Raw genomic sequence first — 27,055 nt, forward strand, 5'->3', positions numbered from 1 at the left:
TCTCTCCCTCCCCCTCCACCCATCTTTCATCCGTGCTCACTTGCCCTCGGCCTCTCTCTGTCTCGGGGGCTGGGAGGGAACGGGCAAAATCGCTTGTTTGATTATCAACCAAAAGCTACAACCTGTCTCCTCGCAGAAGCATAAGCGTACATCTCTTGAACACACATTTCAGAAAACAACCTATCCCTGCACACACACACACACACAAACATTCGCTTCACGTTTTAGTTGACACAGAACACACGCCTCTCACCTCTCACGTGTAACTGTTAACGCATATTAGCTCCATCCATACAAACAAACACACCTAACCTCACCAATGTTGTTTTCACTGTGGCAGATGTGACACATGGGGTAGTTTGCATTTCTGACATATTTCTTAAGCAACTATCCTCAAGCAAGGTAAAGCAGTTTGATATGACTGGATAAGCGTGACAGTGTATTCTCATAACCCCAACTTTAAAATAATTTGCATTGCAGCCAGACATATACACAGACAGCATCTCCTTAATCACACATCGACATCTCCTTTACCTGTCAACCACAACCCCACTCGCTGTGTAATACATATAATTACTTGCCTGTTTTTTCTCAGCTCACCTGTCACCTGTCTTGAGTAACCTTACCCTGAGGGGTGGGGGGGTGGGGGGGTGGGTCTCTTGTTTTCTCTTTATGTCTCTCTCTCTCTTTCTCTCTCTCTTTCTCTCTCTCTGTCAACCACTATTTCTGTCTTACAGGACAGAGAAATGCAGATAACTCATTTCGTTCAGGCTCTGAGGATCATGCACAGCTGAAGCGTCAGCCTGTTTGTGGTTCAACTAAATCTCTGATGGAGACAACAGGCTGCTCGTCTCTCTTCTGTTTCCTGGAATATCCTGCACAAGAGGTTCTTTTAATCGCCTTTCCTATACCTTCAGATTTGAACTGCTGCCTCTGAATGGGACTAGAGAGTATGGGGAACTGGGAACTGCATGGCATCTGTCCTCCTTTTTAAGTTTTTTTTCAGTTTTATTGTTTTATTTCGTTTCTGAAGGGTCTAAGGGGAAAGGAGATGACTCAAGCCTGTTTATGTGTATTTGTTCTTCAGTGTAGTGACAGGAAGACAGGAAAGAAAGAGAACGGATGCAAGCCAGACTCAAACAACAGGCAGCTGTGTGACCATTGTTCCTCAGTTCAGCTTTTGTCTTTGGGAGATGTATGATCTCAACACATCCTGAGACTGAACCCAAATGTGCACAGCCTTGTTGACTGACAGACAGCATGCTTGTCCTTGCAGCAGCAGCCTGGGAGAGTAGTTTGACAGGGAGGGAGATACAATCCAAAGGCATTTGACGTTATACTGCAAAGAGTTGTGTCTCAGACTCCGCTGCAACTTGGACTGAGATTCAGACCACAGCATTAAGGAGCTTGGACTTGACCGGGACTCAAGGTAAAGTGACTTGACAACAACTGGACTCAAACACCAAGGATTTCAGTGTGGAAACAAACTCAGACTTGAGCACTTAAGGAATCGGGACTGGACTAGAACTCAAGGTTCAATGACTCTCTGTCTACTCTCTTTCTCCTTTTCCTCCCCTGCAATTTCAACTTCCAACAGCACTTTCCCTGCTTCCCTCTCTCAGGAAAGCTTAGTAATATAACAGCTTTTCTATGTAGGCTCATTTTTTTTCTCTAATAACATGTTTTGTCATTACACCTTCACTCCTTTCCTGTATAAAAAATGAACTACAGTAAACAAGACTTGTAGCTCAACCAGAATTTGAATCCCACAGAGCAATGGATGCCAACGGCCTCTCTGTGCTGTGGTACATGAGGTCAAAGCCTGTGGGGAAGGTCAGGCGACGGGTTCAAGACCTCCGCAGCCCCTCCTCCTCCTTTTACTCTGATCCGTTAGCCAGCAAATCCGCACCGGACCTGAGCCACAACGAGAGCGTCCGGCTGGCGGCGGACTCCCTGCTCAGCCAGGGGTTGGTGGGATACCAGGAGGTGCTAAACGCAGAGGGAGAGGTGGACTTTCTGTCGGAGCAGGAGAAGAATTACATCCTGGCAAATAGCAGAGATGGAAACACAGGTTGTATGTTTTGTGTGTGTTCATATGTTTGTATTTTGTTGTTTATTATAATTGGTCACACTGGCACATATAAAGTGTGCATTTTTCTTGTAACACAAACTGCCCTTTGCAGACTATTGTTGAAGTGACAACATAACATTGCCAAGAGCTTAACTTTTAATATCAATACTCCTGAATAATTTGGGCACTCACATGTCTTTGATTTTATTTGAATTTATTCTATTTCCCATCACACTTTTTTTACACTCTTGTAATTAATTGTGTGATATATATAAATAATGTGATGATTTGTTATTGTTGTTATTGCTATTATTATTGATCATAACCTCTTATAGATGGCTTTACTCAGCAGCAGATGCTGGTACAGCTGATGATGATGATGATGAAGAGTTAGAGAGGTTTTCTGTGGACTCCCAGTCTCCCACCCGATGCCCTGCAGTGTCCACAGACAGCGACCCCTCAGTTCAGGGTTTGGACCTTGGCAGCCTAAACGGTACAACAGGAGTAGACTTGGGCATAATACTGCTGTAGTCAAATACATTTAGGGCTGGTTGTTCGGACATGGATTAAGACTAGTACTAGACTAAGATTTAATTTTCAGTGGAGATCTACATTGGCGTAAACTTTTTTGTCTTGCCGTAATCCATGTCCGAGCAACCAGGCCTTAGTGTTTTACATTTTAACAGTTGAGATACTTGAGATGTGCTTGATTTGATGGTAGCAGTAATTTTTTTTTTCTTCAAATATTTGGAAAGTCCCGCAGTATTAATGCATGATACTGTAGATGCTTAGGGGACGACAAAAAGCAAAAATAAAAACACTATTAAACACACGCTCAGGTTCTGTCTCATATTATCCGAAATGTATTTTCATTGAGGCGTACAGTGAAGGGAGCCTCTTCTCAATCAGCCCAGTGTCGTGGTTTACTTTTCTGCTCTCCTCCACTCTCATCTCCAATATTGTTTTTGCCCCATCCAGGTGTGGAGAGGAGAGATCCGGCGCTGGCTCAGCCCAGTGTGGAAGTCTATTTCCAGTCTGACAGCAGGGCAGCCAGCGTCAAAGACCTGGTCAGAGAGTTTATCAGAAAGGCTTCAACGGTACGCTGGGAGGTGTCTGTGTGTGTGAGGAGGTTTGTTTGTGTGTGTGTGTTTGTGTATGTTTGTGTGTGTGTGTTTGTGCGTGTGTGCATGCACGTGCTGTCTGTGTCTTTACGTGCATGTGTTTGCGTGTGAAAGAGAATCTGTATACATGCCCATACATGTGAGCAAATATGAACATTATGATTTGTGTGTGTGTGTGTGTGTGTGTGTGTGTGTGTGTGTAGGCCCTGGCCATTGTGATGGATACCTTTAGTGACGTAGAGCTGCTGTGTGATCTTCTGGAGGCCAGCAGGAAGAGGAATGTGTCTGTTCATCTCCTGTTGGACCATCTGAACCTCAACCTGTTCCTCAGCATGTGGCAGGAGCTCAACCTCAACAGCAAACACTTTCCTGTGAGTCTCTCTCTCTCTCTCTCTCTCTCTCTCTCTCTCTCTCTCTCTCACACACAACATTATATAACACCTTAAAATACATACTGCATAAAAATCCTTTGTCAATTTCAATACCTTGTATCGAATCATCACAACAAGTTTCCCTCTGAGTCCTAGCACTACACCACCTTTTACCAAAAAGTCTTTAGGCTACATGCTGTCTCTCCCCAAACACACACACACACACACACACACACACACACACACACACAGGCACTAAAAAAGACAATGAATAAACCTGAGTTGTTGTTTTTTTTTATATAAGATGCACAATGCCTTTTTAACAAGTCTCATGAGCCCTGGGTTTATGAAACTTGCTCAGCACAGCAAGGACAACATAAACCTTCATCCACTGAAAACCTCCAGTTTTTGGGTGGATGTGACAGCAGCTCGAACCCTCCATCCACCCAAGGTCATTAGTGGCCTTTAGTCATCCTCTCCCTCTGGTCCTGCTCTGGCCACCAGACAGCCATAAACCTGACCACCAGACAGCCATTAACCAAAACTCCCCTGCCACAGCAGGAGCACTAGACAGCACAAACAGACTGTTGGCTGCCTGCCAAACGCCACTAGACACTAGACACATACACAGAAAGCAGCTTTGCCAGGTTGTACATGAGCGCCATGTTGCTGCCCTCTTTGTCTGTTCAGATGTCTCTGGTCTTTGGTGGCTTCCACAAACCAGACCTTGATCTTAAGCAAGGCTTTCCATACATAGGCCTAACTGTGCCTTTGGAAAAGCAGAGGACTTTTTTGGAATCAATCCTGGGTCAGTTTCCTTGATTACAGCTATGCTCACCACAATACCACTAATGCATGTAAACCAAATGACTGATCACAGCTGTTGCCGATCCATCAACTGGACCAGGACTTGTGCTGATTGCAAGCAAACCCAGGAGGTTTGCCAGGAAGTCAATGGTCTAGGGCAGCGTTTCTTAAACCATGGGTTGGGATCCAAATGGGTCACAGGCCAATTTTGTTTAGGTCTCAGTGTGTCAATAGTACTTCAAGTGTTTTCATTTGTCCATGTACTGAAGTACATTGATATATACAATATATTCCATTTTATGGAGCAATGGAGCGAAAGCCCATTGTAATTTACTATAGTCAACACATACTATGTCAATGGTCAAAAAATCAAACTACTGTGCCATTACAGCTTCTCAGCTACTTAGCTTGCTATATTGCCTAGCAAGGGTAAAATCTATCTATTTTCTGCTTGCACAGGTGAAAAAGTAACAGATGATAAAGTTTGACACTTAAAATGTATTATAAGCACACTGTGCTGTTGTACATTACCAGTGATATAAAGGAGCAGGGAGCAGAGCATCTTGACTTGATTACTGTCTTCACAACACTAAATCTCTCTCTCTCTCTCTCTGTCTGTCTCTTTCTGTCTCTCTCTCTCTCTGTATAGAAACTGTCAGTACGTAGTGTGGATGGACAGACTTACTGCGCCAAGACAGGCAAGAAGCTGACTGGTCAGATCACTGAGAGATTTATCATCACTGACTGGAATGAGGTGCTGACTGGCTCATACAGGTATGTATGCACACACACACACACACACACACACACACACACACACAAACATACTGTATGTACATGCGAACACTCTTGTGCATAAATGCCCGCACCTAAACAAACCCACGCTCACACAAACACAGTGGAGTCAAGGCTGGCAAAGATACAAGTGTTATCTGATTAATATGCATGCTTTGAGTTTAATAGTTTTATTATGTATTGGCATGTCTAAACTGTGTTCACTTCTCTTCTGTCTCTTCTCTCCTCAGTTTGTCAGCTCCACCAGAGCCATCAATGGCACTCTAATCTGTGTGTGTGTGTGTGTGTGTGTGTGTGTCTCTCCTCAGTTTCTCCTGGCTGTCCTGGCAGATCCACCGAGGTCTTGCCGTCCTTTTCAAGGGCAGTACAGTCACACCCTTCCATCAGGAATTCCAGAGGCTCTACACCAGCTCCAAGCCCGTCCCCGCCTTCTTCCCCGGGCCTCACCATCCCCCTCCTCCTCCTCACCCTCTTACATCACACACAGTGCAAAAGGATCCCTCTGGTATCGGCAGTTCGAGACCAAGCCAGACCACAACAATTTGCCACTGGACTGTGAGTGAAGAAAGACAGCCTGTAGATGCTCTAAACACTCAGACGCAAGCGAAAACGCCTGCAGATGTCCAGCATACTGCTCCTGGTTTATCCGAACCCCAAAGCACAGAATTGGAGTATAGCAGAACAGGTATTGTCCACTCTACCCAACCTGTGTATCAGACACAAACACATACAAAACCTCTGGTTCAGACCCAAATCCAGACACAAATGCATCCAAAACTTCTGGTTCAGACCCAGTCCCCTCTTGGTACGCCTGGCACTTCTACCCTAAGAATACTGCAGAATATATCTGTGGAGAACCCAAGGCGCACTGCTTGTGGTCTATCCACCCAGCAGGCACAAACAAATCTGGAACCTCTAGAGCAGAACCGAAACCAGACACAAGCTCAGCCAAAACCTCTGGCTCAGACTCCAAACCGGATACAGAGTTACTTAAAACCTCTTGGTCGGACCCAAGCCCCGTATCTTCAGTCGTGGTTCTCTGGCCTTACTATCACGACAGCTGAAAAGACAGTGAAGGTACAGGACATACGTAGTCAATCCACCTCCAAGACAAATTCAAACCTTCATGTTCCTGCTCACCATGACATGGGGACTGCAGGCCTATTCTCTCAAGAAAGAAGCAGGAACAGCAGACTGATAAAGGGTTCTGGGACTGCTGTAGGCCCGAACATAACAAGAGGACAACAAAATTGCTCACGAACCTTCATTCCACAGATAGACCTTCTACTTACTAATTCCCAAGTACTATCCTCCTCCGCCTCACAGCAAAAACAAGCAAAGGCTGGCTCTCCATGCCCCTTTACCCACCTAAGAGGCCACACATCTGGGCTAGAAACCCAAGTGTCCTCTCTGAGAACCAGGCAAGCTCAACTCCAACGGCACCTCCAATCCCCACTTCAGTCACATCCAAAAGTGGAGTCCCCAGATCCAAAGTCATCGTCAGCAAGAACGGGAACTAATCTGAAGTCTCAGCTCCAGCTCCAGCCGGACTCCAAATTGTTCTCACCAGGTCTGGGAACCAATCTGTATCTCCAGCCCCACACGTCCCGGCCGTTTACGCCCCCTCCAAGGCTGCACTGGATGCCCCAGAGGCACGCTGCCGGACTCACACCAGTGGTTCGCCAGAGGTCCTTTTCCACTGCCTATGGGACAGGACAGAAGGCGGGAGGACAGCTCGGCTGCAGGCCGTTTCAGAGCAGCATGATGATGTCACTGGGTAGGAGCAACAGCCTGACTGACAGACACTCAGCTCTCCTTAAAGGATCAGTCCTGAATCTAAACATAACCAAGACCTAACATACTACTCTGTATAGAACATGGAAACATGTGAATTCAACCTTTGGCATTATATATATTTTACTGATTCAGTGTTAGAGACATTTTGATTTGCCCATATACACAGGCACATAGGAGGTTTAATCATACAGGTGAAATACATATTGCACCGTAGATCAGTCACAGCAAAAAGATAAACTTTGGTTCTTCTGTGACCTTTAAGTGCAATAGGAGAAAGATCTCCAGCATTATGAGCAGTAGGAAGTACATCGGTTACATACAAAATATCTAACCACATACAACTGCTCACCAAGACAAATGTTTGGCATGAAAATAATGCATTACATCTTTATCATGAAAGAGAGATTGAAAAAATACTCCAAACTCAAATATTAAGAAATAGCACAGAATTCAGAATAAAATAGCCTTTGTAATACTATACTATTCAAAACAACCTCATCAGATTTTCTGTGCACAGTCATTACTTTATTTAGAATGAAGGTCTACCCACATAACTACTCAATCTCCATTCTCTATGCAAAACCTATTCATGGTATCGCTCAGTCATGATGTTATCTACTGTTAACAAATGACCAGTAGCATCTTTCTGCTCCAAACCGTTTGCCATCTCAATTGTTGCTAAAAGATAAGAGCTGCTGCCTGTGTCCATGACTGTCATGGAAAAACATTTAAACTTGTTCCTTATTTGCCAAGATACAGCTGGCAAGCTCAGCACTGAGCTAGTTTTCACTTCTTACTTTACAGTTTTTTACGATCGCTAGCAAGCGTTTTTCAATACTTATAATACTTTTTCTAAACTCTTCACACACCAACTCACCTACAACACACAGTTGGCAAAACAGTTAATTTTATGCTCAAAATCACATATTGTAAACTAAACACCAACACTAATTTTCAAAATGCAAGAATACTTTGTCAAAATACACTAACTCTACCAAAACACTGCAAACATGTCTCAAAATCAAATAATTCTTTCAAAACTCTAGCACGTTTTCTTCCAACAGGAACATTTAGTCAATCACAGCACAATGACATACAAAATACTAACAGCAGATGGTATTACAGAAAATGCATTACTTTACATGTGTCAGTTCTACCCTTATACAATAGACAGTATATTGATAATCAATTGTTTTTCGCACTGCAGTTACTTTTGAAGTCACTCTACATTTTTCTTTTGTTGAGTGTAGTAAATGTTTTGCAAACATTCTATATCAGAAGTGAATGACTCATCTTTACTTTATAGAATGTACAGTATATGAAAAAGGAATAAGTTACAGAATTGCTGCAGTAAAGGCTTTATTTGCTATAGGAAATTACTGCAAGAGATCAACAAAAATCTGCAGTATAGCTGCTGGTTACAGTTGTGTAAAAATAAAATATACAAACAGAAAAAGGCACAGAAGAAAAAAAAAAGAAAAATACACAGTCCTTTTCTAATCTACCCGGTCTTCTGCATTTGGCCACATGTTCTCGTCCACATCACTCCTTATATTTTCTCTGGCTATGCACTTTGGGAAGTATCTTTTGGCGTGCCTTATCCACTCCTGGCAGTGTTCAGCTGTGATTGGTCTATTTGCATAACTTCAATCAGCTGTTTCTCACTAGCAATAAAAAAAAAATATAGGACATATATTTGTGTTTCAATATACAATGTGAACTGCTGTTCACTTCAACTTTAGCCTATAAGTTAGGTTTAGAACATGAGGTTATCTGTTCTGACATACAGTGTGAAAGCATTTGTAAATTTGGCAGTAAAAATCCATAGTTTTGGTCTTGGTTGAGCTTGTGTGTAAAAGAAATTCAAGAGTTTTTAAAATGTGTTCAGTGAATGCATTTTGTGTCAAAGGAACAAGAAATGTGTTAATGGTATGGCCCGCAACAGACCGATGTTGTGCTAACTGTGTTAAGAGTTATGAAAATGTGACTACAGAACTGATAAAAGGTTGCTAGCAATCGTAAAAAACTGTAATATAGTGTTTGCAGCAGCTATTGACTACGAAACTTTGTTGTCTAAAATGCTTTCCAGTAGTCCAGTATGTAGATTTGGTGTGGGAGAATTAGAAACAGTGGACCATCTGCTTTATTCTGCACCCAATTTATAAGACGTGAGAGTAGTTTTACAGCAGAATTAATGTTGGCATGGTTTGAAAAGACCTAACTCATTATTAGATAAAAGTTGTTTTATTATTGTTTTAGAGCCATGGACACTGAATCACTATACAAATCACTACAAATGAAATAATGTTAGTACATAAAACTATACATGAGCTTGGGGACAGATGGCTCACCATGAGAACAGCTGGAGGGAAGAATTAAAACTGAGTTATCGAGTTATGTGTTGGGTGTTTTGTGAGTATAGCTGAATCTGAAAGATGCAATTATTTCCCATTAGCAAGCTATACCCATGACTTATAAGCTCAGAAAATCTGTGAAATGGAATGATGGATAAATGAACACCCCACATGCTTCCACCTTACTTTTAGGGTAAAACGGTTCCATGATAAAAGCAGTGAGTCAAGGTGTGGAAATGTGTGGCAAATGTGTGAGAACGTGTGAAAGAAATGAAATTTGACTGTGCATGCTAATAAGGGTGAATTCCTCTCCCAGCCATCATCCACCTTGATAAAGCCTCAGTGAACACGACAGGCTAATGTTGTGATACCATCAGAACTGCTTCATCATGAGAACTTTATAGAGCTGAAGCCTTTAGATCTAGAGACATTCAAGTTTGAGATTTGGACCTTAGTTTGGAGAAATGGGTCAAATCAGTTGAGAAAAGCCATAAAGGCAGAAGAGGTTGTGTAGTAGTTGTGTAGTTTCTCATTCACTTTTAAATGACTGAAATTTACTGCACAACTGCAAATCCGTTGGTTGTTTCAAGATTTCCAAAACACATTTGTGCCGTTCTTCATCTTAGTGTTTCATAATGACTGAAAGGCAGAGTCTGCACATAGCTGTAAGGTGAATATAAACGCTCTTTGGGAGCATCATATTTGTTTTCTCTCTTTTTTCCTTTCACTCACATGTTCACAGAAGTTGGATGTCTGTCTGGGGAAAAGGGGGAAAACGTCATATAACCAGTCAGTCCCTCTAGGATTAGGTAGAATTTAGTTGTCTAATAAACTCCAAGACACTTAGTATTGTTTTTTGTGTCAATGTACAGTAAAACTCGATGGACTAGTAAATATGGCATATATTGAGTCAGTGAGTCATGGTACTGAGTCAGTGTCTCTGCTACGGTTTCGCTCTTAGTTTTCCAACTGTCTCAATGAAAAATACAGGGAGTAGACTGCAGTCTACAAAAATTGAAATGATTTGTGAAAATTACAGTTGTTTTTTTTTTTTTTGATAGAATGAAAGAGATTTTATGTGTTAAAACTATAGGGAAATGTCAAAATTGCAAAGCCTTGCAATATTTGTTGCAAAGCTGATTTTGCAAACCAAGAATACAAATCCCTGGATGGGCTGTAGACTTTATCATAAAATGAGCCGACTTTTTTAAACACCAAGAATAAAATGAGATTACATTACATGCACATGCCTTTAAATGAGTTCATGAATGGTTAACCACCAAAAATGGCTGCTATGGAGACCCACAACACCACTTTTTAAAACTTAAAACTTTAAAAGTGATTTCCAAAACATAGCCAACAAATTGTACTTCTATCACATTTACAAAAAAGAGAATGTGGATCCAGGTGATTTCATTCTATCTCCCAGATCACATTTTTCAAGAGGTAATACTGTTCTGTTCATAATCTCTAAAATATAGAGGATCCAGTCTGTAAATGTGTCATCAGTTTGTCAACCAATGACTCTAGTTACCAACTGTGCTTTAAAGTTAAGTATGAAAGTATTAATACTTAACTAGGTAAGTAAAGTACTAAATACCATTATTTCTTTTAATATTGTGCTACAAAACCTGTGAGAAATGGCAATGTTTTATTACAATTCTTTTTACAATATAAACATGTAAAGGCATAACTTACATTTTTAGTAGAACATCAAAGAATATAAAATATCTGACTTTGTTTCCTGTCTCAGTCAGTTCAGGATGGAATCAATGAGGAAATATATTTCACACAGTGTGAAGTGGGTGACAATCAGTGGGTGACACAATCAGTTGCGTATATGTATGTGCTTTGGTCTGTGTATCCAGAGTAACCATCCTGTGTAACCATCACCACCGTGCAGTTCTCCCAAGGTGCTTGAATTAAGTGAACGGAACAAAAGGAAGAATTCAGCTACATTTTGGGAACAATAGATGAAGTAACTTTAATTACAAAACCAATTTGTTCTGGCTCATGTCAACTTCATCATGGTAAAACCAAAACACTTTGGTTTTGTTGCTTCATCTTCTGTTCAGAAAGTGCAGCTGAATTCTTTCTTTTGTTTTTACACAATGTGCAGAGGACAGACAAAGGCTTGTAAGGCTTTTGATTAATTTGTTTTTTGGAAATTCTACCCATGTACCGTGTTTTTTGCAATGGAAAGTCACTTATAAATACTTATGAATATTCTGCATTTTGTTTTAAAATTCATGATGTGTGATTATAATCCATTTGCAGCATTAAAGACTGACATTTGACCTCCAGTCATGAATATTCAGGAACATGTCTGAAGACTTGTTCTGATATCACTAGCTTGCACTAGTGTCTTTTGAGCCGAATCGGGCTTGCCATCCAGTCCGTTCCCTTGCTCTTTGTAGAAGATACATTCTATACAATGTTTCACAAAAATATGCTTGAACCTCCTTCAAGATATTCTTTAGTCCCTTGCTGTCTGCCATCTTTCCTGTCAACATGTAATAAAGCAGAAATGTTCAATGTCAATTCAGTCTTGGAAGTTCAGGGCTTTGCGTCCGTCTGTCTCTGTCGTTGAGGTCCATCAGTCTCTAGTAGTCCCGTCAGTACGATCTTGTTCCACCAGCGCTCTCCGAAGCTCTGCATGCAGAGACCGGCCAGACTCTCCCCGTCCTGGTTTTCTTCCCTCATCTTCTCTGGGATCAGGTCCTCTGACATCACCTGAAACAAGGGGGAGAGATGCAGATGGACAGCGGTTGTTTTACTGCACCCTAACCGTGACGTAGGCATTTTCTCTTGTGCTGGTTTTGATGGCAGTGGGAGGAGGTTGGGAATCATGGGCACAGACACAAAACCAGGAGCAAGTGCTCACCTCGGTGAGGGTCTGCAGTGTGTTTTCTTTGAGATGTAGTCGCTGTAACGCCTCATCTGTCCTCTGGAGGACGCTCTCACTACGCTGCAGCACGAAGGAGGACTGCTGCTGCCGAAGGATTCTCAACAAGAGTCTGAGGGCGGGAGAAGAGAGAGGGAGACAAATAGACTCACACCTTCAATGGAGAAAGACTGCTGAAGACACAGGTGCTCCATACAGACTTAAATATCCAATCTGTAATCTGAGCATAGATTCAACTGTTGCACTACATCACCCTGTGACTGACTATGTTTATTTCATTGGATTGAAGAAATATTGGTTCACTCTCAGATTAACTAACTGAGCTTCCACTGCATGGGCTGACTGATTAACATGAGGTTTTAATGTATTTTGAGTCTGTCGCTTGCTTGTTTACATTTACATTGCTGGGATCTGAAAGTTTTGAGATTATTTTCCACCTGTCTTTGTGTACAAAATATAAGGGCCAGCTGCTCCTTCCATTAAATGGACTGACCAGGCTCATTTCACCTAAATTTATTATATCATAACCTATTCATTTTGGAAAGGTGGTTCTGACATTTTGTACACTGAGTGTATGAGGAAAGTATGTGTACATAGTGGATACAGTCACACACTGAACATGAGTTGAGACTAATTCCCACATCCATCCAGCTCTCTATGGTTTCCTCTTCTCCCCTCTGAACGGTACCTTGTCCTGATGAAACACATGCAGGCCTTCAGCCAGATTCTCTCCTCCTCCTCTCTGCTCTCCTCCCTCTCCTCCCCTGCCTCCTCCTGTTGCTCCTCAGTCTGTCTGACGCTCCGCTCTCCTGCTGATTCACACTTCTGTGGGGAACAGGATGCTGGAACTGTTGGCAAAGGCAATTACAGCAAATCATTTGCATGTTATCAACAACAGGCAGACATAAACAGCAATGCCGGCCAATCGTTTACATCTACTTGTCTGTTTAGCTTTATGTAGCTTGGGCCACGGCTAGGAGAACTGGCAATGAGGCGGATTTACAACTACGTAATAAATTAACTTTGACAATAAAAAAAATGCAAAAACCGACTACTATCTTACACAAATTTACAATAACTTCAACAGCCCAAGGACATTTTTGGAAAACCCTTAAGTCTTTATCTGCCAGGTGTGGGGGCGGAGAGCTGCCCCCAGGCTTTATCAAGGACTCAGTCTACTACTGATAAATATTCAATGTTAGACTGGTTTAATGAGCATTTTGTTGCCTCTGGCTCTTCGTTTGACTCTACTCATCCTACTACTGTGAACTCTATTAATGTGAGCCTGTGAAGTTCTGCCTTGCACCATTTACTGTTGCAGAGGTACATAAAGCCCTGAAATGCCTTGATAGAGCAATACCTTTTAAAGTTAGCGTCTGGTTTTATTGCCCAGCCTATAACACATTTGTTTAATCTCACCTTAGTTGTACACAAGATACCTTGCATTTAGAGCTGTGCCTATGTCCTCCCTCTGTTAACAGGAGGGGATCCCTCACTTTTAAACAACTACAGACCTGTTTCTAAACTGCTTCAAGATTCTTGAAACCTTAGTGAGTGAACAGCTGAAAGAGTTTCTATGCTCAAACAATATCTTATCCTCTTGAATGAGTCTCTCTCACCCTGTCTGCAACTTTCTGTTTTGCCGCTGCCTTGGCCAGGCCTCTTTGAAAAACAGATTTCAAATCGCAAAGGCTTCTACCCGGTTAAATAAAGGGTAAATAAATAAACTAAGCTGCAAATAAGGCTTGCTGAAAAATATGCTCATTCACCCTAGCATTTAAAAAAAAAATCCACGTAGATCAAATATTCACTTGCTGGAGTGACTTGCATGTAATAAAATGGAAGCGACCTCCAACCTACCTCTGGCTCTGCCGGTCTCCACCAGTTCCAGGCACGTCTGGCCCAGGTTGTACCAGTGCCAGGGGTTGAAGGGCAGCAGGCTACACAGCTGCTGCAGAGACGCCATCTTGGATCCCATGGCTCCAAAGTGCTGGTGGATGCTGACCTTTTTAAAAAAATGTATGTTTCATGTAAATAGTGTTTCTTTCCGTTACTTATGTGGTACAGAGCTTAGTATTTGTTACATGCTGCACTGAAACATAGTTCAAAAATATGAAAACTGTGTGTGTCTGTGTGTGTGTGTGTGTGTGTGTGTTCTGGTCGATGCTGACCTTAAGCAGCAGCAGGCTGGTCAGGTGACAGGTGTTGGAGGCGTCTTTGCTCTGTAGGGAGAGAGAGACACAGACAGGTATTTCTTAAACTCCTTTTACGTATGATGTGCTTGGCAAAGGGGATTCCTATGGGGCGACATGTAACGGTGAACTCTACCTCGTTAGGCTAGTATTCAACTCTCACATCAGACAAAAAAAATCTGATGACATCTGCAAAGGTGCTGTTTTATTCTCTTTAACGGTAGTAGATGTAGAAAAGGATCGACAATTTAGGATACGTCAGGATACGCCTTTTTTGCCCATGTGAGGTGGCTGATTTTGCTCTACTAACTACTAACGTCTACCACAAACTGACAGTATTCCATTAAAGTAACCGCAAATGTAATGGTAAAGCATTTGGATAAACCAAATACCAATCAGTGCAATTTATTTTTTTCTTGACACCAAGGCTGTCAAGTGTTATCCAAATGATTTCACAATGATAACAGTTAAAACCGCCTGTATGTACGTCATGTATGGAAAACCTTATATTGGGACCAGATGCTAGGAGCAGTACCAGTGAGTCGGCCACGTCCAGGGCCCTCTCCCTCTGCCCCAGGCCGGTGCAGCATCGGGCCATTCCCTCCAGCACGTCTCTTCTGATGGTCAGGTTGTTGTCCGGGATCCATTCCAGGCAGCTGCTGTACGCATCCAGGGCTTTCTGAACCACACACAGCATGACAAACAGGGCTGTTCTCAAACACTTTCTGCTGTTTAGCATCGAAATGCCCTGCCGGAGGAGCTCAGGCTAGCCAGATCAGTTCTATTTTATGTTATTTTAGTTTTATTCTCATGTCTGGTTTCCGTTGTATCTACTTTTGTTTCCAGGTGTATGTACTCTTATTGTGTTCATTTATCTTATTTGTCTTGGAAAGCACTTTGTAACAGTTGTTTATAAAAGTGCTATATAAATAAAGTTTATTATTATTATTGTTGTTGTTTTATGCATTATAGTGTACATTGAAAAGTGGTAGAAATGATAGTAGGGAGAGAGGATATGTGGCAGAGGTTATGAGCCGGATTCAAACCCACAAAGTGGCCCGAAGCCAGCAGGACGCCACTGAGTCGTTTCTAATTCTACAGGCTTCTGCTGCTGTTATTACTGTTAAACTACTTTAAAACAAACTACTGTAATTTGTCTTCAGAGAGAGAGTAAAGTGTTTGTTAGGGATCCCTTGGCGGCTGTGCGCATTCAGTGCTTTCTGAAACTCACATAGGGTCGTAGGAGAAACTGTTAACATAGGCTACTATTTAATATCTCCACAATTCAGTCTATGTTGATTTCAAGCTGCCAAGAAATGCTTCTGTGGGAAACACTGCTATTAATAATGATGATACTATAATAATGATATAGACTTGTCAAGAAATCATTACCTTCATCCTTGTCTTTTTGGATTGTGTAGTGTAGTGTGACAGAAACTGAACCACAGATATTTTGTTAATGATATGTGTTGCAGTCCTATTTGGTTGCCACCAACTGCAAACATTCAAAGGAGGAGGGGTGCATGCATATCACCATTTGCGCACGCTGATGGGAATAACTCGACATCTACCAACCTCACTGTCAACTTGTTACTTATCATTGGAAAATCACAATGATGAAACATTTGAAATCAGCCTAACATTGTTTTTTTGTTCAAATACCTGGTAGTCCCCTTGCCTCAAGGCCAAGTCACCTCTGAACTTATAGACCTTTTGCTTCTCCAAAGAATCCTCTGTATCCAGAGCTGCACTCTCACAAAACCACTGGGGAAAGAAAGAGGAGAGAAGTTGAGGACCATTTAACATCGATTCCTCTAGCGATTTGAGCTGTGGCTGCTGCATTTCAGAGTTTTGCCAGTAAACAGATGGAAACTCTTCCTGTCTCTTATTGTGTTTTATAATGCACTGCACAGTCCGTCTGTAATTAGGCCTATACTAAGCAAAGCATAACAAACATGGCAAAGCAGCTTTGACACAGGGGTTATATAATGCGATATAATGCCAGTGATAGTAATTTGCATTTTTTACAGAAAACAGAAAGAAGCACATTTCGCATATACTTCAGAATATGTTTCAAAATATACTAAAAGGGAGAGTTTTGAGTGGCCAAAACATATATTAGATATACTTGAAGACAACAGTGGATAGTGGACAGTGTATTTTCAGTGTTCCAAACTATATTCCAAATGAATGCAATCTGCATGTGTACAAATACATGTTGAGCCAATCTGTGTGTATATTCTGAAACATATCTCTAAACATAGTCTATTATGTGTGAAATGTATGTTTGCAGTGTGGCGAGGAAAGCACAGCCAGCAGCAGCAGCATTACTTTATGCTTTCTCCTCATAACTCTCCATGTTATTCAAGTCACACTGATTCGGTCCCAGCGTCCCCGTCGTTATCCATACCGACATGCTTCCCTGTCTGTAACCTATATATCTAATACATCCATGGTGTATATGCTAAGCTTTATGGACACAGCTCACCTCTGGCTCACAGAACTTGGCGTTGTAGGACGACAGAGCGACAGACACTCTGTCTCTGGCCTCCGCAAACACAGAGTCGTCAAACGTGCTTCCAAATATCTCCATTAGGCGCTGGGATATGTGAATAATGCAAGTTATATGTGCGACAGTGACAGATATGCTCGCTGCAGTTTTTTTGTTTATGTTGACACCCACGTGGCTACGCAGTACTTCACTGTAATCCGCACGACGAGCACACACAATCGAGTGACTGTGGTTCCGGGCGGATTAGTTCCTATAGATACAAATCCACGCCTTGAATGAATGACCGAAACAAACACACAAACACACACACACACACACACACACACACACACATACACACACACACACACACACACACACACACACACACATTCAGTTGCATCAAGACAGACAAAGATTTAGAATTAAGTTCAATTTTTACTCTTTAATTTACTTTTAGACTTCAGACATGTAAGACAGAGACATCCAAATGCATGGGTTGCAAAAGATGACTTGCTTGTAGCTAACCCTAAAACCAACAGTCAAGAAAAACAAACCTGAATTGTTTTAAGTAGTCTATGCAGTGGATTTTGGATATTTTCCAAATAACCTCATGCAAAAGAATCTACTGCACAACATTTCTTTAAGGTACATTTCTTTTCTCTTTTTTTGCCATTGTGACACATTTTGAGATTCACACTTATTAAATGGACATGTGTCACTATTAGGTGCATTTTATCCTTTTCTTAAATATTTGCATCACTTATGCAATTCTACATTCCAAGACCCATTACCTTACATTGCATTACAGTACATTACATTACATTATGTCATTTAGCAGACGTGTTTGTCCAAAGCAACTCAACAGTAAGTCAAACTGACCATATATGACTTCATCAGCTAAGAGGAATAAGTAGCAATTGTTGAATCAGAGAGTTCAGAGAGATCCTTTGATAGAGAATATTCACTTCAGAGATCAATATGTCAATGCTAGATATAGGAAAATAATTGTTCAAAAAAAAATAAAAAAAAATAATGATTATGCTCAAAAGTTAACAATTTTGCAATTTTCTGCATTTGTCCTCTGGATGAGGCCTCACAATCAGGACCTGGGTTGGGTGGCGATGGTGAGCAACCCACCTTGTTCTGGAAGAATGAAACAAAACAGAAAAAAGGGAGATGATACATTTTGATATTCAAGAACATCGCTGTTTTTTACATACTTCAAAACATAGTTTGAACTTTTTTTTCATTATTTCATGAGCATTTGTGCTTTTTAATCTTGTCGTGGAATTTGTTCCAAAGTTGATGAGAGTGTTGAGTCTCTAAGAGATTACCACTATCACAGGTTCAAGATGTGATGAGACAAAGTTCTTTATTTGAGAGCTCTCAGAGAAGTCGGGTTAACAAGTTACCACAGTGTGCATTGCCACCCCAGTTCTGAAGGGTGATTTCTCCTCTCTATCTTTATACTGTAGAAAAACAAAACTCTTTCCCATGGGAGTCATCGCAGCATGACAATAACCAAAGCACCTGGAACATTTCCATACATCGTTAGAGAACAAGACACTTCTGTAAGCTTCAGCTAGTTTACTCAAATCTGTGACCTTCGGCCTCATCTGCTAGTGGTCACAGCCTGGTACACGGCTTCTCATAATTAGTTGAACACACATATAATATTCTCACACTAGAAGGATACATAGTAGTTACACACATATGATATAGGACTTCGTTACTATGAAATCTGAAATAAGTATTTTTCTCTCACAAATCTACAGGATTATAAATGCACCTTGGATATCTCAAAAATCACAACTTTTTTGAACAAGAGGCACCTGAGCTGCCTGATGTCCCGTCATAATCACCATGATATATTAATCATAACCAGTTTTGCTGATGAGGTAATCAATTAAGCTAATTAATGCATTAATTAGCAAATATTTCTATGTCAACATACTTGTCTTCACATTACACACGGGTGGTATTAATATGAACTCTGTATTTTAAAGCATTAAGGAATTATCCTCATTAATATGCAAATGTATGCAGGAAGGCGCTCCAAAATCGAATTCGATCATCTGTATTGGGCATATCTGTGGTGTAAGTATGAAGTTTCTGTCATGTATTGTTGTTGTGTCTACACACAGACAGACACACGGACAGGCATCACCATGGCGACCATGTGCCACTGGCGGGACAAAAAAAACACCATGCTAACCTCTGAGTTGCTCCATCGGGCCTCAAGTCATCATCTACAGAGGAGTAAGAGGAGAATTTGTTAGAGCACAATGGAACCACTATTAACACCCTCTCCTGATGAAAAAAAAGAAAAGAGAAAAAGAAAACATTACTTTTTTCTTTTTTTCTTTTTGTTCACAGATGAAATTAAACTTGTTGGTATCCGGCTGGCTGACCCAGCGGTGCTCTCCTCCTCTCTCCATGGCACCGCTCATGTCACACTCCTCCTCTCTGCTCCCATTCCCTGGAGCCCAGTTGTCATAACCGAAGCACTTGTTGCTGACCCAGAACCAGAAGTCCAGGGTGCAGGTGTAGCGAAGGCCCAGCCACACAAGGGCAGAATTGGCCTCCCTGGCCTCCAGCTCCGCCCACACCTGGCTGTCATCGGTGGGGATGGAGGCCAGGTCCTGGTAGTGCCTCCTGCAGTAGTCCACGGCTTTTTCCCACGTTTTGTTCTTTTTGACCAGGACCAGGGGCGAGTCTAGGTTGAAAGAAAAAAAATATAGATATATTTTCTATAGTTTAATGTGTCGGCAGGGCAGATGTTTGTTGACCCACATTGTTTTTTTGGGGGCATTTTTTGCCTTTTTATTAGTGGAAAGTGGGGAGAGAGAGGGGGTTGACACGCGACAAAGGTCTTGAGCCGGATTTGAGCCCAGGACGTCACATGGTATGTGCCTTAGACCACTGAGCCACCGGGACGCCTCAAAGGACAGTGTCTTTAACCACTCTGCTACCCATTTGATGGAGAACAGTAGAGTAATTATTATATAGAGTGTTGTTCTCTTGTTCTTTGACCGGGAACAGGGGCTGATACTAGGATTTCAAGCAGGTGGAGATTTGAGCAAGATTTTAGGAGTAAAGTGGCAGAAATGCTTTACTTCCCACTTAAATTTGAAAATAATACAAATGAAAAAAAAAAAAAAAACAGCCTTTATGGTCAGATCATAACCTTTTTTGTTTTGTTGTTTCTTTTAGCAGGGGAGTTCTTAGTCTTTTCAATGACTCAACCTAAGTTAACATATTGACTATAGAGAGAAACGTGGAGAAATGACCATTAGACAAAATGCTTTTGTCTAGGATTTAGCATCACTGAGACTTTGTTTCTGGTTGGCAATTGTCCTGAAACAGACTAGCGTCAGCCTTCAACTAAATAAGTTAAATGTGAGCTTCAGCCTTCATATATGATATACTGTATATTGTTGTTGTTTGTTGTCATACTCCTACCCCTATTGTTATAGGGAAATACTGACTGTCATCTCCCAGAAACCCAGTCTGGGTAAAATCTCAAACAGGACAGAGTGGAAATGCAGAATGCATTGCTCTGAAAAGGGACCCATGTTAAAATGCAACAAGAACTTACGGTGCTGCAACTACACATTTTCCAAATTGTTATGCATCGTTCTTAAATTCATTCGAGTACAATTTGGTTGGACAGTTCATTTGGGAGAGCTGAAAACCAGGCAACATTAGCTGAAATACTGTTTATTGCTTGCAATATATCATTAGAATGACGTCTGTTCTGGTAAAAATACACTTTCCACATATAACTGTGGAGGAAACATTTGAGTAAGGCTTCATCACAATAGTGCACTCTGATGGCCATCAATTGATTACTGTAAAAATATGCTGAATATGATGTACAATATTGATATTTTGCAGGTCACACTTCCTTGTACCTTTTTTTCTGCCACAGATCTCCACCTCACACAGAACAAGCTGCTTCTCTTTACGATCCCAAGGAAGATGCACGTTGACGTAGCGCCCCTTTATCGGTTTATCACACTGGAATACTTTGGCTTCTCCTGCCTTGATGGATTGAATGGTCGCACACCTGGAAGAGAGAGAGAGAGAGAGAGAGAGAGAGAGAGAGAGAGAGAGAGATAGATCGATAGATAGATAGAATTACAAAACATGGGTATAAGATCCCAAAAAAACAACTGCATGTTGAGATCTGAAAGCACTTTCTTTATATCATCAGAAACTCCTCTAATCTGGTTTACAGTTTTTACAGATTTACAGAGTTTTACAGATTAACAACTGCTTGCAACTCAGAGAGGAGTTTGGAAGTTCTAGACTCACCTTTACGTCGCACAGTAACAAGTAACCCCTAACATCGACTGGCCCTAATAATGTAGATATATACCCAAAGAGCAACGTTTAAACAAATTAGAAGGAATAGCAAAATTAACTCCTCACTGGCAAAATGAAATGAGCAAAATTCAGTTAGTTAGTTAAGTTAGTTATGATGATCTACGGAGAGAATACCAACTTGCAGACAGGACAGTAAAACAAAGACGAATTCTAACAGTATCAGTGACTTTACTCTTGCCATCGAAATAGGGCGTCATGAAAAGACTTGGCTGGCCAAAGAAAACTAGGCTCCCACTGCTCACTTCTTGCTGTCTGATGAAACTTCAAAGGAAATCAGAGACTTGTAACCTTCCAAACATTACCAGAGAGATTCCAGTTTACCAGTTATCGGCCGAAGCAGCAAAGTTGGTATTAAATGTCACCAGAAACATGAGAAACTAAAATGAATTATGAACAGCAAAACTCTCCCCTAACTTTTTTTTTTTTTTTTTTTTCCTGAGGCCAATCACAGACACGTTACAGAACCTGACTTATCTCGAAACATATCGGACCTGCTGGAAGTTGACTGGTGTGAAACCGTGTCAAATAAAATGACTCAAAGTAAGGCGAAGACATTACAAGCTGTTCCCGCTGCCGTTGTTCTCCCGAGAGTTCCCAATGCGGATCTCGGCACCAATCAGCATTCTGTCATCGTTGCTTTCTCTGTTGGTGACACTGACAGAAGTGACCTCGTAGACACCCAGCAGGTCCACTCTCCACCAGGGGTTGGACTCTATATCGGTGTGGGCACAGAGGTCGTTCCTCCCATCAAAAGCTCTCGTGGAGTTGTATTTTACACCATCTTCATCCTCATAGTCTGATGACTGAGAGGTTTCCCCTTTCAATCCCACGTTCTTCCTACCTTTATTCATACCTCCTTCAGTGTTAATTAAGTGTACAGCTCCTGTGAAAACATAATGTTACATTACATAACAATGTTACAGCATCTGAACTGAGTGTGAATTGTGAAGGGTATAAAAATAACACGAGAATAAGGTAACAGCAAAATTACTACAATTATGTTTTGGGCTTTTTTTTCGTTTTTTTAATCAACTTTTTATTGAGAGCAAAGTAGAGGTGACAGACATATAGAAACAACATGTTTTTTGATTTTTCAAAGAACACAATAACAACTCCCATCCCATCCCACCAAATCCCTGATAGTGCATCCAAATATGAAAAAAATAAAAAAATAAAAAGTAGTTGTTGTTTTTTTGTGACGCTGTTAGTCCCCAACCTTTAATATCAAGTGGCATGTATTCACCACTGGCATATGAACCAAATTCTCTTTAGAAATAATTGTAAACAGGCAACAGTTGAAAAAGAAGAAACAGTAACAATAACAATAATAATAATAATAATAATAATATTTAGGTCAATCTGCATTAGTCCACACATTGTGTTAATATTATTTTCAGACTACTGAATAGACTATTAAAAGGGAAAGCAAAAGGTTTTAACCAAAGTGAAATATTACTTTTAAACAGTTCTAGTGTTGGAACCCTGCTGGTTTTTATCATATCTTTATATTTTAACTTTTCTCCATCATGACAGAGGTCATGGCCACAGGCCAGGTATTCAAAACGTTGGGGATAGCTGAAACTCTATAGTTCTCTGAAACTCTATAGTTTAATCAATATAATAATAATAATAACAATAATAATAATAATAGCTTTATCTATATAGCACTTTTCTAAAAACAGGTCACAAAGTGCTTTAAAGACCATCATAAGATGATACAGTGGTACCACCTTCCAATTAAACTCCACTGCAGTTAAACTCTACAGTTTAATTACGATATAATTTAAAGTCCTCCCATCTTCATAACACCAAGTAAAGCAGAATTAATGACCAGTGTGCTGAGGACCCCGGACCACCAAGGGCCCTGAAAGACCTGGGTTCAGATACATTTGTAATAACTCACTCTGTGCTGTTGATGGCTGTGGTCCATATAGGATTTTGGAGCTAATATGACAGCCATTGAAAATTATTCATATTTTGTGAATCTGCCCTATGATTTTGAATCTAGTTGCCATGACAGAAGCATGGCATCATTAACAGCACTCGTTCTGTACAGCCCTTACATAAAAGATAACAGCACAGCAACGCATGTCCATAAGGAGCACAGCAGATGAACTGCGTCACTTACCTATCAGACAGAGGACAAATGGACTCCACTGCATCTTCACTCTGGAAGACAAAACCAACATTAGCCAATCATCATTCCTTATTCGCCCAGGGAAACAATTTAAATACGAAATCAAGTTAATATTTTAGACACATAAACGCATTAATGGAGACAGACAAGTATAGAAGTAAACTTTTAAACAGATTTGTTTAAAAGTCCTCCTACATCCAACAAAAAGACAAATGAGGCTGTTTGAGCGCTCTGTAAGACTGCGAAAGTGAAAAAGTGACAACATGTAGGCCGTAGTGACATCACTCACCTTGTCGGTCTACCTGTCTGCGCTGGGCCACTGGTCTCTGCTGTGATGTTCCTCACCCTCCTGCTAACTATATTTCTACCTGCCTCTCCATGCACTTACAAGCAACATCTATCATGGAAGCCTTTCAAAACCCAGGAATTATTTCAATATTCAAAGTAATACTATTTGCACAATGACAAAGCCCAGCTACAGGACCGGTGAAAGGAAGTCACAGTGAGGAGATGTATGTGGATGTTTCTCTGGAAACAACATCAGGTTCGTGTCACGACCAAAAGCCTTTTCTCATCGTCTGATCAGAGACATGCAAACCTGCAAATTTCATGGTTTGTCTTGGGCCAAGGGTCATGAATCATTTTGAATATGCAAAACATAATGTCCGAGATCATCACCATAACAATAACAATAATGAAAATATAGCCACAATTTCCATGTCATTTTCTTAGTTTGATAGGTAAGATGAGAACCAGTCAGTCCCAGAGAAAGCAACACTATTTTCAGTCTATCCATTGCAAGAATAATCAACTGTGGCAAAGACTCAGGATTTACTAATGCAGAGCACTTAGGTTTACCTGAATTGTTCAGTACAGTAAAAAGCTAGACTCTAGGTTTTTATAGATTTTATATTTTTATATATGCACTGATCTCTGCTCTGTCAAATGTTTTTAGTCCAGCTAGGCTCCCAGTATTGGTTTCATTTTAAGCGAAACACACAGCAGGCTACTCACAAGCGCACATCTTTTGATCAAAATTTATTGGATTTTGTCCTCAAACAAGTATAAAATATAAATCTTTTCTAAATCAAGCTAAAATCAAGCCACAGCCTCAAAAACAGTTGGGATTTAAATTAATAACATTGCACAAATTGTCTGCCTCGGGGCTGGTAGCTAAAGCTCATGTTCGCGGGGGGCACAGAAGGAGTTTACAGCTCTGTATAGCAAGCCTGCAGAAGTGACCACACACCCCTTGTTTTATCACACAAAGCTTACGAGTCACTCTCTTGTCTTTTGACACATCTTGGATACACAGGCGGTGAGTAAAAAGATGCTTCTGGGAGATGGAAAGGTCAGTTCCACAGACACAGAATAAGCCTAATCCTAAATGTTTAGCAGAGGAGCTTCGTCAGGAACCTGGACTCAAACTTTTTGGGGCAGGAAAAAAGTCCCACCAGAACCCCCTCTAATGGCCAATTAGAGGGACTGGGTAAGACCTGTCAGTTGATGGTGGGTTCCTACATGGCAGAGATCCCAGCCTGTTTTAATAAGCCTGAATCCAAGGGACTGGGCCTGTCTGGAGGATTTCTGAGATTTCTGAGATTTCATTTAGTCTCAGAGAGGACAATATAGACAGACACCCAGAAGAAAATCACTTGGACATCAGTTGGAGTGGTTTACGGAGAAAATTGAATTAAGGCTGAAAATCAGAAGCATCATTATTTTAAGATATCCCAGTAAATATTTGTTGTAGTTTTGAAATGACAGAGTGTTGGCCTTCTCCACTTTATCCTGTTTTTATATTAAAGGTTGCACGTCTTATTTAGGGTAGCAAGTGGAGTTAGATCATGGGCTTCTTTCCACAGTATCTGTGTCCAGGGAACCAACTGCAACTGTTGACACTTGTTATTACATACAGCAGGTGACTGAGAGACCACTATTATCATTCAATAAAACAGGTGTGGTAATATGAGCTGTGTTGAAGCAGAAAAACAAGAGAAAACCATTTGTGGTTAATGTTTGTAAAGTCTGTACAAAAAAACAAAAACAAAAAAAAAAACCTCTTCTACAATGGCCGGTCACCAAAGCACGCTCAGAACAAGCAATGACTTGGAGTAAAAATTTTCAATGGGTAAGGATTAGATTAGAAAATCCCATTGTCAATGAGTGATGGAAAGTGGGAAAACTCCACTGTAAAAAAGAATGGAAAATTCCATTAAAATATTATTACAATTCTGACAAGGCCTAATTTTTGCCAAAGAAACCGGCTGCTAAATAGTGAAACCGTTTGAATCTCTGACTGCTGTCAGCAACATTCAACCAACTATCTGTCTAGATACAGAAAACAAGTGAGGACTATAGAGAAATAGCAGAAGTATAGCAAAGGATACAGATATGATGCATAATAGGACAGCAGGTAACTACTCAGATCACAATGTTAGCTCTTAGCTCTACTGCACAAGGTTAACTGGGATACATGATGAGTGTCGGATATAAAATCAGAACTCATGGAGCAGACATGGCACCTCAGCAGACCTAGGGAAAATACATTTGAATATGGGGTAAAGCTTTAGATTATAGCTCCCTTTTCTCGGATATTACAATGTAATTAGACAGTTACGTAATCTAACAAAACAGGACCAAGCTGGTTCTGTTACTACCAACAGGCCTGTCCTCCACCTGCCTTGACTGAATATTATTTTCTTACAGTTTGAGACAAATAAACCATGACTAAAAGTCAGAACATCAGAGCCTAGTCTCCTCGTCTTTGCTGTGCTTGTGGTTTCTGGATAATAACTCAGAATTTACCATAGATTTGGGATTTTGCAGACTTGCACCATAATGACGAAAAAAACGGAATTTAAAGAGCTGCTGAATATGGTTTTAAATACTACTACAGGTGCATTTAATGTATCTTAGCAGACACTTTATGGAGCCTCAAAAGTGTTTTTTTGAGGCTGAGTGTTTTTTTCCCCCAAAATACCAAAATATACATTTTATATCCGCTATTTTTCCCAGGTCTGCACTTCAGAGTGACTTGAGCCGGTACTCCACAGACAGCCGTCGGTTAGCCACACTTTCCAGTTCTTTCAAGTCATTGCATGTCTTTCTATTGAGTTCTGATTCTATGTTATTTGCACAGAGTGCAACCAAAGTACCAAAAAGCCACGTGGGCAACACTGACTGAGCTCTAAAACTGAATCTATTTCAAAAACACTATTCTATTGTACATATTGTATGAGTCTGTATTGTTAACAAGCAATCCATTGATGTCTGGACAGAGTTGTAATGACATGATTTTCATAAATAGAAACATATAAAACCATTTAAAACAGACTGTCTAGTAATACAGAGAGAGCACACTGTAAAAGACCATGGGCTGAATACCTGGGGGAAGGATTAAGCCTAATCTATGGGCTAAGAAAAATTAAATGTGGATAACCAGATAACCAACACATGAAGGACGGGCTTCACAAACATGGATTAATCTTTCCCCAAGTTAACTGAACCAAATGCTTTCTACGGGTAGTGATAACATCGAGTCCTGGCAAAGGATTCCTAGACTAAAATGTTGCTCAAAATGGAGAACTCCATTGAAAGAAACTTCTGAAATCCATAACTA

The 27,055-nt window shown here is 40.8% G+C and overlaps 3 protein-coding genes and 1 long non-coding RNA gene across 4 annotated transcripts; 1 reads left to right on the forward strand and 3 right to left on the reverse strand.

Annotated features, from left to right (window-relative positions):
• Positions 1 to 1,776: 1,776 nt before the first annotated feature.
• On the forward strand, positions 1,777 to 6,946 carry fam83a (family with sequence similarity 83 member A). Its single transcript, XM_078287100.1, has 8 exons — positions 1,777 to 2,083; positions 2,511 to 2,564; positions 3,050 to 3,168; positions 3,396 to 3,563; positions 5,020 to 5,144; positions 5,474 to 5,670; positions 6,587 to 6,664; positions 6,762 to 6,946. The coding sequence occupies exons 1-8, from the start codon at positions 1,777 to 1,779 to the stop codon at positions 6,944 to 6,946; spliced, it is 1,233 nt and encodes a 410-aa protein (XP_078143226.1).
• A 3,974-nt stretch (positions 6,947 to 10,920) lies between these two features.
• Positions 10,921 to 17,071, reverse strand: c12h8orf76 (chromosome 12 C8orf76 homolog). The gene is made up of 8 exons (XM_071905007.2): positions 16,902 to 17,071; positions 16,076 to 16,177; positions 14,949 to 15,092; positions 14,393 to 14,443; positions 14,082 to 14,226; positions 12,910 to 13,069; positions 12,201 to 12,333; positions 10,921 to 12,049 (listed from the first exon to the last, which is right to left on the reverse strand). The coding sequence occupies exons 1-8, from the start codon at positions 17,004 to 17,006 to the stop codon at positions 11,873 to 11,875; spliced, it is 1,017 nt and encodes a 338-aa protein (XP_071761108.2). The 5' UTR covers positions 17,007 to 17,071; the 3' UTR covers positions 10,921 to 11,872.
• A 504-nt stretch (positions 17,072 to 17,575) lies between these two features.
• Positions 17,576 to 21,938, reverse strand: LOC139916206 (uncharacterized). The gene is made up of 5 exons (XM_071905008.2): positions 21,855 to 21,938; positions 20,822 to 20,976; positions 19,256 to 19,623; positions 19,123 to 19,156; positions 17,576 to 18,050 (listed from the first exon to the last, which is right to left on the reverse strand). Exons 1-4 carry the CDS (start codon positions 21,917 to 21,919, stop codon positions 19,145 to 19,147), a joined length of 600 nt encoding a protein of 199 aa, XP_071761109.2. The 5' UTR covers positions 21,920 to 21,938; the 3' UTR covers positions 17,576 to 18,050; positions 19,123 to 19,144.
• A 176-nt stretch (positions 21,939 to 22,114) lies between these two features.
• On the reverse strand, positions 22,115 to 23,776 carry LOC139916202 (uncharacterized). Its single transcript, XR_011784846.2, has 3 exons — positions 23,723 to 23,776; positions 23,425 to 23,465; positions 22,115 to 22,179 (listed from the first exon to the last, which is right to left on the reverse strand). It is a non-coding gene; the product is annotated as an uncharacterized LOC139916202 (long non-coding RNA).
• Positions 23,777 to 27,055: the final 3,279 nt, after the last annotated feature.

Source organism: Centroberyx gerrardi, chromosome 12, assembly GCF_048128805.1.
Source record: "Centroberyx gerrardi isolate f3 chromosome 12, fCenGer3.hap1.cur.20231027, whole genome shotgun sequence".
NCBI classification, from domain to species: domain Eukaryota; kingdom Metazoa; phylum Chordata; class Actinopteri; order Beryciformes; family Berycidae; genus Centroberyx; species Centroberyx gerrardi.